This window comes from Gorilla gorilla, chromosome 11 (genome assembly GCF_029281585.2).
Source record: "Gorilla gorilla gorilla isolate KB3781 chromosome 11, NHGRI_mGorGor1-v2.1_pri, whole genome shotgun sequence".
Lineage (NCBI taxonomy): Eukaryota > Metazoa > Chordata > Mammalia > Primates > Hominidae > Gorilla > Gorilla gorilla.
Genome location: NC_073235.2, coordinates 68,151,498 through 68,165,242, shown reverse-complemented (window position 1 = coordinate 68,165,242; position 13,745 = coordinate 68,151,498). Strand labels below are relative to the sequence as shown.

At 39.2% G+C, this 13,745-nt stretch overlaps 1 protein-coding gene across 4 annotated transcripts in view; it reads right to left on the bottom strand.

Annotated features, from left to right (window-relative positions):
- Window positions 1–352: 352 nt before the first annotated feature.
- CSRNP3 (cysteine and serine rich nuclear protein 3) overlaps window positions 353–13,745 on the bottom strand; it is a 211,980-nt gene continuing 198,587 nt past the window's right edge. For all 4 annotated transcript variants that reach the window (XM_063694953.1, XM_055380248.2, XM_063694954.1 and 1 more), the window contains 2 exons: window positions 5,504–5,800; window positions 353–3,419 (listed from right to left, as the gene is read on the bottom strand). In XM_063694953.1, coding sequence (XP_063551023.1) covers window positions 2,367–3,419; window positions 5,504–5,800 — 1,350 coding nt within the window. In that variant the 3' untranslated portion in view covers window positions 353–2,366. The remainder of the gene's footprint in view (window positions 3,420–5,503; window positions 5,801–13,745) is intronic.

Genomic DNA, 13,745 nt, shown 5'->3' with positions numbered 1-13,745 from the left:
CCTTTTCAGAAACTGGACTGTCATTCTACCCTTCAGCTTTGCTCAGGCTGGAGCTGGCTCTTCCCCACTCTCCCACACTCTGTGTTCCAAGAATAACCTCAGAGTACTTCACAAGCAGATCCTTCAAGAGCTTGTAATGGTCCAGCAAATACAGTACACATGATCCTTTCATGTGCTTGAATGAAGGAACAATAGCCTCTTGTCATTTTCTCTTTGGGCCTGTGCTCTTTAGATTGTATCAGTAGGGGGAAAATTTTGGAGATTAAGCACTAAAAACTGTCACTTTGCAGACAACATGGGATATATATATATATATATATATATACACACACACACACACATACATATATGTATGCATATATATATGTGTATGTGTGTATATATATATATATATGTATATTTGAGATTTCAACAAATCCTCATTCTGATTAGCCCAAAGGGCCAATCATTCAAAAGGAACAACCCTGCTCTCATTACTGCAACCTACATAAAGACAAACCCAAGGCTCTTTTAATGTTAATATTAATAGTTATAAATTTGGCCCAATGGAGTGGGGAAGAGAAGGGGCAGAAACCAACTGCACAGTGGAAGAGCTGCCAAGTAAACATCTTTTCCCAAAAACAAAGTTTAGTAGAAACTTTTCCATTGGAGGACTTTCTCTAGATCAAGCATTCTTAAGTTCAATTAAATAAAATATTTTTTTTAGAAATTGAGATCTACAATATATTTATATCCATAATTCTAAACACCCAAGTCTAAAAGACATAAAAAATAAGTAGCGATGCAGTCACTGAATAGCAAGTCATGTCCACATTTCAAATAGTTATAAAACATGTGAAGTGATATAACAATAGAAGGTCAAAAATATGAAACAGGTTTAGCATAGTCATATTGCATTGGGAAAAAAAAGGCAGAATTACACTATTTAGTTACCTAAATTAATTTACAGGGAAACGGGATCCTAGAAGTCCTCCGACGAACCAAGTGCAGGTAATCTAAAGGTGGGGAGTGCATGTTTTATTTCTATCTGTTCTCTTTAATAAGAGAATGTGAGGTAATTAGAAAGTATGCAATGCATTCTGGACTGTTCTGCTAGTTGTCCCAGGCAAGACAAATCAAAATGCTTCAGAAAAGAAAGGCCTAGTTGAGTATTTGGGTAGAGGCCCCCCTTCAATCGGCTAGTCACTAAGTGGAAATCTCATTATACACTGATTTTGTAGAGATGGATTGATCACGCTGGAGAAAAGGCTGGTTGCTGAGGTCGTGTCTCTTCCATGTTTCCTCAGCCTCCTCTGCATTTACTGAGTTAGGTCTTCAGAGTGGTGAAGGAAAATAGGTCATTTTCCCTTCATAAGTATCATTGGATGATTCCTCTATATTAATTATATGAACCTTATAATAGTTAAAGATCTTTTTAATTTTTTTTAAATTTTTTCATCTCAAAGAGTTCTCAGTCCCCACCCCACACGAGGTACCGTGAAGGGGCACTAAAGTGCATTTTGATGTAGGGGGTAGAGCTTAAAGGTGCTGTCCAAGCTAAGAATCAAGATGATGCTGTTTAAAAAAGAAAGGCAATTCCTTCTACCTCCATCTCTGGAGTCAGCTGAGGGAGGGCAGTTAACTAGACTCTCCCCAGAGGATTGTCCTAACTCTTAACTTTAGAGAAAACTGTGTAAGGACCTGCACATATAGAATCATTTATTTGTCCAAAATAGCAAAAATAGGCCTATTTCACCCTTAAGAATTTGCAAATCTGATCAGTCATGATCATAAAAATGTGAATGGATTCCAGATGCAATCCATGTGGGCATGCTCTGTGGAACTAGCTATGCATCTTCAGCTTGAATGAACATGCGGCTGTTCATTTTCATCAAAACATGACTTCTAAACTACCATAAATAAAATACACATGGAACAATTAAATCTTTTTCTTACAATAATTACTTTTACATTAAAAAGTCATCATTATCTTCAGATATATTGAAAATTAGGACTCTAAATCTTATTATTTCCCAGCCTTAGTTAACAATCTTGCACAGGCCCGATAATCCAAAATTTGGAGCTCTGATCTACACAGATTGGCAGGTTTCACACAGTTTGACAGGTAGGCAACTGTGAGATATGCATTTTAAAATTTAGCATTTTCTATCAAAACAGTCTGAAATCTTTTAAAATCCCTACAGAGACTGTATTTGTGCAATGCCACAGTCATGTGGCTAAAAAGGAAAAAACAAAATACAGTCTGGAAGATTAACCACCGTCCAAGTTTTCTTGGTCTTCAGTTTAAACAATGATGAGCCCAGGAAATCCAATTAAATACAGTGCCTTAAATAAGAGAAGAGTTGGTCCTAGAATAATTTAAGCTACTAAACAGGGACTGTCTCAACCACGGGTGATTTGATGCACTCTTCATGCAATATGCTCTTTTCTGAAAGGCTCAAAGAATTTTCAGCAGGATGCTCTGAAATGTGACTGTCACCATTCAATGTAGAGACAAACCCTTCTTGGGAGGGGCCTTTCAAGTATGAGTGAAATTCCACTTGAGGGTGATTGGACCTGTGTTCAGGATATAAACTATTGCAGGGCACACCGCTATCATTTTCGGAAGAGGAGCAGCAAACAATTACAGAGGGGTTGGCAGCTGGGTAGTGGGAGGCACCATAGGCCTCTTCTGCTTGTCGGGCATAGTCAACGAATTGCTCCGGGGTCATAGTGTAAGGCACCAGCGAAAGGGTACCATTTTTGACAGTGTCTCTTTCAGAATAGTTCTCAGAGATCTGATTTGGAGTTCCTGGAATGTGGCTATCTATTTGGTAATACAGAGTTGAAGAGTTGGCATAAAAAGAAGCATTCTTTGCATGGCTTTCGTGAACGGCAGTGCCATCAGAATAACAAAGAACTGAAGGAAGAGGGACAACTTCGGCATGGGTGCCCAAACCTTCCATGAAGCCATCTCCTTTGTCATCATCGTCATCCTCCTCCTCCTCTTCCTCTTCTTCTTCCTCCTCCTCCTCGTCTGACTCACTAGGTGCCAAGCTTTGCGTGCTAGAATCTGTGACTCCGCTGCAAAAGCTGCTCCCATCCTCCTCTTCTTCCTCCTCCTCTCCTTGGCAATCTAATTCTTCAGCCGACTGCAGGTGCAGCACTGCAGCCTGGGGTTCAGTTTCAATCTCAAAACTGTCTGCGATTGAATATTCTACGGAGTGAGCGACAGGGCCCATAGAACTACTGTGAGCACTTATCTCACTGTGGCAGCCATTCAGCGTGGGGATTTGCTGCTCTCGGTTTTTCTCCAGTTCAAGTTTCATTATTGTGTGCAAAAAGTGAGTCCGAACACGGATAGGATTAAATTCAATTCTACCTGCTGTGTTACTACATCCTTCTTTAGTGCAGCCACATGGGAAAGACATACGATCCACCTTGGAAGGAAGAACACAGATTAGCACCATGGAACTATTACAAACCAAATAAATGCCCAGAACTTTTCAGCAACTTCTTTGAATTAAGTAATCCACTTAATTCCACATATGCCAGAGCAAATGACCACCAAACTTCAAATAGAAATGAAAAGGGGAAAGTGAGGGCTTAAAACATAAGAGTTAACTGCTTTTTATACCTATATTCAAAATCAAAATGGGTTATGGGCATAAGTGTGTATTTTCAGTTCACTGAGCCACTCCATGGCTTTCTCCCCTTTTTTCTCTATTCCCTACTTTCCCTTCCCTCCACTTCTTTAATTTTGCTCCCATGTTTTCAATGCTCCTGTCTTTCCCCCAAGTTCCTTTTCTTTCTGCTGCACCCCAGCTCTTGTGCCTGATTTTAAACAAGCAAACTTACTGTACTCCTCTCCACATGCTATTAATCTAACATATATGATGTACCCCATGTTAACTTTTCCTTTTGCTTTTGCTTGTTATAAAGGTGCTTTTCCCTTTGCTTATTATAAAATGGACTTACACAACTTAGCATCATGCAACCTCACAATTTGCTCTCGTTTGCTTACCTTCTTATTGTTTGGGGTGCTTGGTACATGGGTGCATGTGTGTGTACTGTACTGCAGGGCTGCAATGGATATGCACATTCATGACTGTGACTGGTGGACTCATGTGTTTAGGTGCTGAATCCCCACTTCCCTCCCCACTCCATTAGATGCAATCTTCTTGAAGGAAGGGCATGCACGTTTCATCAATATTCCAAAACTATTTTGGTGATTGGATACTAAGATAGAGTGTTTGGGTTCAACAAGTGTTGGACTGACCTCTTCACTCAGGTGAGAGGTGGGGTTCTGGACAATCCAAGGGTATTCATGAGAGATTTACCAATTGTCTCAGATTCCACAGATTAATCTGTATGCAGACCAGAGTATAGGCAAGAGAAAAAAACTTGCTCTGCTTGTCACCTTATCCAGCCATGGAATTTCCTATGCTAAAGAAGAGAAGGCAGACTATTCTAATACAATTATCTTGGCCCCAGTAAAAAGTATAGCAGATATTAGAGCCAGAATTTGTATCTGTATTTTTTTTTTTTACTCATGAATCTTTCTGTGAATCCATCTTAAGCAACTGTTCAGCAGATAGGCACTGCCCTCCTTTTTTGACTACCTTTTTTGCTTTCCTTATTGAAAAAGCCAAGTTTCTGCATAAAATAGTGACACTAATCATAGCGCACCAATGACATTATAAATGAAGGGGGACCAGGAAATTATCTGATTGCCAGTCATCAAGGGTTGGTAAACTTTTTATTTGCAGAGGTCAAAGGAGTCAATATTTTATGCTTTGTGGGCCATATGGGCTCTGTGTCAACCACAATACTCAATTCTGTTGTAGGAGCAAGAAAGCAGTCACAGGCATTATGTAAAGAAAAAAAATGTGGCTGTGATCCAATAAAACTTTATTTACAAAATCATGTGGCAAGGTCGGATTTGGCCTGTGAACTTATAGGGTGCCAACCCCTGACCTAGTTCGGTTCCTTCATTTTAGAGATAAAGAAAGTAACCCAGTGGGCCTGACTTGCCAATTTCATATAGTTGGCAAACAGCAAAGATGGAAGTACAATTTCATTTTCTGCAGTCTCAATCTAGTAATTTTTCCACTAATCCAACCACCTTTAATCAATCATCATTTTATATCCCATGGATGGATCAGAAAATACACACTCCAGTGTTAGGGATGTCATGATCTCCTTCAACATTGGTAAAAAGCTGAAATAAGGTGATATAATACAAGAATCCAAGATAAAATAATTTTAATGAACTCAGCTGCTACTTGGGTTGTCTTTCAGATTATATCTTATATGTATAAGCATTTTATGTATTCCCATGAATGGCCTTAAATTAGTCTTTCTCTCTTCCTGAATTATGTCTTTCTTCCTGAATTACATGTCTTGCCTTGCCAAAAAATTTTCTTTTACATGTGGGAAGCTTCATTATAGGCACCATGACTGCCTCCTTAGGGGGTGGTAGACAATGTCTTGTCTTTGGATGCCCTGAAATCCCAACCCTTACCTGGCACTTAATGCCAGCCAGGCTGCAGGTGCACGTGTCTGGATCACAGAACACTCGGCAGTCACAGCCACAGTCCTCTCGTGAGAGGCGGATGGCTCGGAGTTCGTGCTTTTCTTCCACGTCAATCTTTTTCACTCCAGAGGCACGCAGCAGAGCTCTTCGTTTTTTTGTTGGCAAAGGTTGTAGGAAGAAGTACTCATCTACCTCTGTGTTGTCCAGGTCAATGTCATCATCAGAAATGTCATCCAGTGTAAGAGTGCTGGCTTCTTCTGATTCTACTGTGCCATTCTTAGTCATCTAAAAACACAAAGCAGCAAATAAGACACTCATTAAGGGCAGGGTACAAAATCTGTATGTTTGTACTGGGTGAGAATGAACTATTATATATCATCATGTCCCCATAATCAACAAGTGTTTGTTAGATCATTTTTTTAATCTTTAGGAGAAATCACAGAAAGGAAAATAAAGGCATCAAACTGTTAGGCTTTTAAATGTACGGGTAACAGAAGACTGTTAATTGGAACTCATAACCTCCTAATGTTAGGAGCTACAGTTGTTGGAGCTTTTAGAGAGTGCCATGTGAAAAACACCAAAGGTTACAAATGCTCATCAGTGAAAGCTATCTTTAGACCCATTTCATGATAGGCAGCTCCAATGTTGGAATAAATGTGTCCTTGTTCAGAGGTAATAGCATCCTTGTGGAAGCCATCACCACCTAACTCAGCAAATATGTTGTCCTTGAAGTAACAACTCTGTCTTTTGAGCTCCAGCAAAACCATACACCAGGAAATAAAGGTGTGTTGCACTGTGCTACAGGGATTACAAATACGATTATTCTACAGAACATTCCAAGAATGAGGGCTTGATATGAAGTAATCAGTCAGGTCAGCATGCTCTTAGTAAGACAAAGAACAGAGGGCAGGGCCCTCAAGCTCTCAGCAACCAACAACTGAAACAATAAACTCTGCCCTCAGAGGAGTTCACACAAACCCTCAGCCAAAATGGTACCTTCTGCATAATAGCTCATGTGGAAACTGTCTCACATACACGATTAGTCTGCTTCTATTTATATTTCTTCTCTAAATTAATCTCATCCATCAGTAAGCCCTGAATAAGTACTTCATTTCTTACTATTATATCACGTTATGTTTCCTTCATAAAAAAGCATTTAGAAAAAGAAGTTTTCTCTGAATATGAGCAAGATATCTATCCTGAGGAGCAGCATAGAATTAATGCAGAAACTCCATGAGAAAAATCATGGAAGTTCTAAATACAGAAGGGATTTTAATTCTTTCATATTTAAATTTATTACTTCCTAAAATTTATTAATTATAATTATTACTATGCTTGGTGAGCTTAACAACAGTTCATCCATCACACACTTAAAATACTTGCAACATCAGACATCATTGTCTCATCTTTACAGGAAAAAGTCTAATATTCAGATAAGAATTTTTATTGGAAAAAATCCTCAAACTGGAAAACTCTGAATGTATTAAAAAACAAATAGAAGATTGGACTTTGCCCTCAAGCAGAGAAACTTTCATAGAGGAAATAACACACTAGCAAGTGTATATATTAAATATATCACAAAGGCCAGGTGCAGTGGCTCGTGCCTGTAATCCCAGGACTTTGGGAGTCCAAGGTGGGCAGATTGCTTGAGGTCAAGAGCTCAAGACCAGCCTGGGCAGCATGATGAAACCCCAACTCTATCAAAAATTCACAGAAATTAGCTGGGCATGGTGGTGGGTGCCTGTAGTCCCAGCTGCTTGGGAGGCTGAGGTGCAAGGATCACTTGAGCTCGGGAGGTCAGGCTGCAGTGAGCCATGATTGCACCACTGCATTCCAGCCTGGGTGACAGAGTGAGACCCTATTTAAATAAATAAATAAATATATATATATATATATATATATATATATATATTCAGAAGTATATATATATATGAATACTTTATAAGGTATAAATATATATATATACACTTCTGAGTGTTTCAGAGCTAAAATCTGTGATCATGAAAAGGTATACATTCCTCTTTATTGGGTTTTGTCTCTTGGTATAATCTAAAATTTATTTCCTTCCTTGGCATTTCTTTACATATGTATTGTTTAAATTGTGATAGCCACTACTAGGATGTCACATTGACTGGTTGTGTTTATCATTTTTGTTAATTGTTATTTGTAACAAGCTGCATGTTTTTAGCTGTAAAGATCTGATTTTCTAAGGAATTCAAGTTATAATTGCCTAACATACACTCAATCCTCTGTGATAGGTAAAGCTGTAGTAACAGAAAGGAAGTGTTCCCTTTTACATCTTACCACTGTATGGCACTTTGGTTTGTTTTCATTAATTCTTGGCTTGTCTCTGTGAACCTCAGCAAGCTCCTGACTCCTCAGCACATGTAGCACACCCAGGACTTGGGTAGCATGATTCCCTTTAATACTTCCTACTTAATCTCCACGTTCTGTAATATTTATGCTTACTTGTGCAGTTGGTAACATTACAACAACAAAATCTCCATTTTATATCAACAGAGATTGATTTATTTTTATTTTATTTTATATATATATATATTTTTGAGATGGAGTCTAGCTCTGTTTCCCAGGCTGGAGTGCAATGGCACAATCTCGGCTAGCTGCAACCTCAGCCTCCCAGGTTCAAGTGATTCTCCTGCCTCAGCCTCCTGAATAGCTGGGATTACAGGCGCCTGCCACCATGCCCAGCTAATTTTTGTATTTTTAGTAGAGATGGGGTTTCATCCTGTTGGTCAGGCTGGTCTCGAACTCCTGACCTCAGGTGATCCACCTGCCTTGGCATCCCAAAGTGCTGGGATTACAGGCATGAGCCACCTCTATTTTTTAAAAATGGTTGTTATCAGCCTAATTTTAAAAAAATGGTTGTTATCAGATAATATATGAAATCTAAAAGTCAACATGTAGTAAGATTTTAGCAAATATTTAAAAACATATCAAAATTTTTAGGGCAACATGAATAACCAATTGGTGCCTAAGAATTAAAAAACAAACAACTGTATGTCATATGAACTGCAGATTCAGTTTACTCCAAATATAAGTGCCCTTAGAAGTAAAATTTGCATCTCTTATTCCTGCATACTAAAATTAGAATAAGGAATTTCATTTCAAAATAAAAATTTAATTAAGAATCTGGCCAGCTGTGGTGGCTCATGCCTGTAATCACAGCACTTTGGGAGATGGAGGCAGGCAGATCACTTGAGGTCAGGAGTTCGAGACCAGCCTGGGCAACATGGCAAAACCACATCTCTACTAAAAATACAAAAATTAGCCAGGCATGGAGGGGTACACCTGTAATCACAGCTACTCATGTGACTGAGGCACGAGAATCACTTGAACCTGGGAGGCAAAGGTTGCAGTGAGCCGAGATTGCACCATTATAATATAGCCTGAGTGACAGAGTGATGCCCTGTCTCAAAAAAAAAAAAAAAAAAAATCTAAAAGAGCTACATACTGTTTCACTCTTGCTCAATAAACTATAAGTTTTCTAATCTAGATTTTCAAAATCTGACATTAACATTGAAGTGAGCTGGCAGGGTTTTGTCTTCATCATCTCAATATCATCTCTATCATTTCTAATAAAGACGGGAGATACTCTAGCTTAGGCTGGTCACTGGCCTATCCTCTCCTCCTCACAGTTTCTGGTTTGGTGTGTAGCCTTCGAGACATATTCCTATTCCCTGCTATCCCCTTGAAGTCCTTCCCCAGTCTTTTCTTCCAGTCTGTGCCCATTTGCTTCTTTAAAAACCAGGCCAAAACTACTGAGTTCAAATGCTCTTTAAAATAAGAGCACTACATAGATTATTTCCAAATGCATTTTAGGGGGAAAAGTCAACGAGCTCCCTAATTTTGTCTACCCACTCACATCAGTTACCCTCTCAAGAGCTAGTGCAAATAAATGGAGGCAGTCAGCCAGGATTGCCTCACTTACTCTTGCTGACTCCTTTCCTCCATGATGCATGATATGGTCTGGCTGTGTCCCCAACCAAATGTAGCTCCCATAATTCCCACATGTTGTGGGAGGGACCCAGTAGGAAATAACTGAATCATGGGGGTGGTTTTTCCCATACTTTTCTCACCACAGTGAATAAGTCTCATGAGACCTGATGGTTTCATAAGGGGAAACCCTTTTAGCTTGGTTCTCATTCCCTATTCACCTGCTGCCATGTAAGATGTGCCTTTCATCTTCTGCCATGATTGTGAGGCCTCCCCAGCCACGTGGAACTGTGAGTCCATTAAACCTCTTTTTCTTTATATATATAAATTACCCAGTCTCAGGTATGTCTTTGCCAACAGCATGAGAACAGACTAATACAGTAAACTGGTACCAGGAGTAGGGTGATGATGTAAAGATACCTGAAAATGTGGAAGCAACTTTGGAACTGGGTAATAAGCAGAGGTTGGAACAGTTTGGAGAGCTCAGAAGAAGAGAAAAAAATGTGGGAAAGTTTGGAACTTCCTAGAGATGTGGAGGGCTCAGAAGACAGGAAAATGTGGGAAAGTTTGGAATTTCCTAGAGACTTGTTGAATGGCTTTGACCAAAATACTGATAGTGATATGGACAATCAAGTTCAGGCTGAGGTGGGCTGAGATGAAGACGAGGAACCTGTTGGCAACTGGAGCAAAGGTGACTCTTGCTGTGCTTTAACAAAGAGGCTGGTGGATTTTTTCCCCTGCTCTAGAGATATGTGGAACTTTGAACTTGAGAGAGATGATTTGGGTTATCTAGTGGAAGAAATTTCAAAGCGGCAAAACATTCAAGAGGAAGCAGAGCATAAAAGTTTGAAAAATGCACAGCCTGACAATCCAATAGAAGAGAAAAACCCATTTCCTGGGGAGAAATCAAGCCTGACACAGAAATTTGCATAAGTAACAAAGAGCTGAATGTTAATCACCAAGACAGTGGGGAAAATGTCTCCAGGGCATGTTGGAGACCTTCACAGCAGCCCCTCCCATTACAGTCCCAGAGGCCTAGAAGGAAAAAATGGTTTCCTGGGCCTGGCCCAGGGCCCCCCTGCTATGTCCAGCCTAGGGATGTGGTGCCTTGTGTCTCAGCTGCTCCAGCCATGGCTAAAAGGGGTGAAGTTACAGCTCGGGGCATGGCTTCAGAGGGTGCAAGCCCCAAGCCTTGGCAGCTTCCATGTGCCTTTGTAAGATATGCCTTTGACCTTCTGCCATGATTGAGAGGCCTCCCAGCCAAATGGAACTGTGAGTCCATTAAACCTCATTTTCTTTATTAATACAACCCATCTTCATTCACAGCGGTATTCATTTTGTCCATTTTTTTCCTCTTGACATGATGCTACCTTTAAAATCTTTTTTTCCTATCTCAAATAGAATCATTAAATGTTCAGACTTTTGTTAGTCAAATGCAACATCCTTATTTCATGCATTAATGAAGCTTAAATTAATTGTAACTTCTCTAAGACATACTTACAGAGCCCAATTTCCTGACTCCTCTTTCAGTATGCTTTTCTTTATATCTCACAGATAGATTATGAGTTTTCTATGGTACTCAAGACAAAGCTGGGAATTTAACATGGAATTAAACACAATGTGTCTAAAAGCTAGTCTGTTGATAGGATAACCAGCACTTTCAAATGAATGCTCTCTTCTCAAGTAGATACTGCCAATCTGGGACTTGGATCATTTCTCCTGTAGTGTTTTCTTTTTCTTTTTTTTTCAAAAAAATAATGTTGCCTCCCCAAGAGCTCAAACCAAGTCTGCAAAAAATGTGATTTAAAGAGATTACCAAATAGCCTTGACTCTTAAATCTGTTTTTATTTCTGTGTTTTCTTGAGTGTGAAAGAAAGAGAAATTGCAGGTGGGGGTTAAAGAAGTGGTAGAAGCAGATATGGCATAATATTAATAACAGCTTTCGCATCTGTGTGCCAGGCACTGTTCTAAACACTTTACCTGCATTAGTTCATTTAGGATCATATACATCTCATGAGGCAAATACTATCATTGTATTCATTTAACTGATGAGGAAAATGAGGCACAGGAATGTTAAATAATTTGCCCAAGATTGCGAGTAATGAGGATGTGCATCAAGTTATGACCCTACTACGTGACTCTACAGCTTGTGCTCTTAAAAGTAGTAATAATTACATATATCTATTCTTTTAATACACTTAACAGGTACTGAACAGTCTTTTATGATTATTTGGAATCAGGCATTAGGTGTACTGGTGCACAACATACAGCCCTTGATCCCAATGAACTGCAGTAAAGAGACAAGGAGTCTAGTAATTTTAACCTAGTTCATAAGGATTTCCTAGCTTAGAGTGAACATGGGGCATTTGAGGGTTATGTAGGAGGGTGGCAGCGGGGCTGGCAGTGGGGTGAAGTGGGAAGACTTCAATATTCAAATCTGAAAATAGAGTAGCAGTTAAATGAACAGTGGTGACAGAAGGCATTCCATGCTGAACAACAATAGTTTCAAAGGCCTGAGATAGGACAGAGCATGAGACAGTCATTGACCTATAAATTATCCAGATGATTGAACTTGCATGGGATCACTCCCTGTCTTGGTCCATAATTGAAGAGCTAAAAGTAGATAAAAAGCAGTTATCCAGAGAGAAATTCTTCTTTGCCATTTGGCTTAGCTAGTTTACAGGTGATGAATACTGACTTAATTTATGATTTGACTTAATCATCTTTATTTTATGTTTATCCTATCTCTGTATGCATGTATCTATGTTGTACTGTTAGGATCTCCAGGTCAAGGCCCCTGTGTGTATGTATGTGTGGGGTGGGCATGTGTGAGTGGGCATGCATGCACATGTGTGCATGCTTGCTTTGTTTCAATGATGACACTTAAGATGGACTTAGTTCTTAAGTCACTGTGTAAACTTGTTCAGACTCACTACAAATAAAACCACTATAACTTTTTTTTGACAGATGGAAACCAAACATCTTAATTTTGCAGATTCGTATGCACTGATAACTGTGAGAAAACCATTCCAAAAGCCCTATAGCATAAATCATTTTGTCCATCTAAACACACCTGAGGGATGGGACACATTACTGTCAGAATCAGTGGAATGATTCTCAGACAGCTTTGAGTCAAATGTAGGGATCCCAAATAAAAATCAAGGCTCAACTTTTTGTTTTGTTTTTACCATATCATGTTGTGAATGAGTTCTTCCATAAATTTTAATGAGATGAAATTTTTGGTGCCATCAAGGGCCCCCAAACACCTAATTCAATTCAACTAATAAAATGACTAGAAGAGAGAAACAATACTAAAAGTATAGATTGACTAAAATGCCAGGGCAAAACAAAATAAAACAAAAAACAAAAATAAAAACACTTCTTTTTAGCACTTAAAAGCTATGTTTACTAACAAAATTTTCTGGTCATTACTGAATTATTCACACGTGTGAAAAAGAGAGTGATTTCCAGAAACAAGAATGTGAAAAACTAATTCAACTTCACAGACACTGATTACTGCATATTATAATAAAGATGATGATGTTGAGAATGACCTAAGCTGCCATATAGTAAATACTAGCCATTAAGGTCCATACTGTATATAAATTATCTCACCTAATTTGCATGACAATCTTATAAAGTAAAATTTTTTTGTAGTTGAGAAAATTGAAGCTCGGAGAATATAATTTGCCAAAGTCCAGCTAAATAGCCAATTAATGATGATGTTGAAGATCAAACTTAGGTTTATTTGACTCCAAAGCTTGAGCCATGCTTTCAAGACCAGCTGGAGTAAAAATTCTTAAGAGCAATAGTAGAAAAACTGAACAAAAGGAAACAAAAAAGATAACGTGGCAGTACACTCTAAGAGCTGATCTCAGTGCTGTGGGGCAAGAGACAAAAGAGCAGAATAAGCTTCCCTAGAAATAGCTCACTCAGAAATAAAGGATATGGGCCGGGCGTGGTGGCTCACACCTGTAATCCCAGCACTTCGGGAGGCTGAAGCGGGCAGATGACGAGCTCAGGAGTTCAAGACCAGACTGGCCAACATGGTGAAACCCTGTCTCTACTAAAAATACAAAAACTAGCCAGGATTGATGGCAGGCACCTGCAGTCCCAGGTATTTGGGAAGCTGAGGCAAGGGAATTGCTTGAATCCAGGAGGTGGAGGTTGCAGTAAGCTGAGATCACACCACTGCACTCCAGCCTGGGTGACAGCGAGACTCTGTCTCAAAAAAAAAAAAAAAAAAAAAAAGAAAGAAAGAAAGAAAGGATATGAT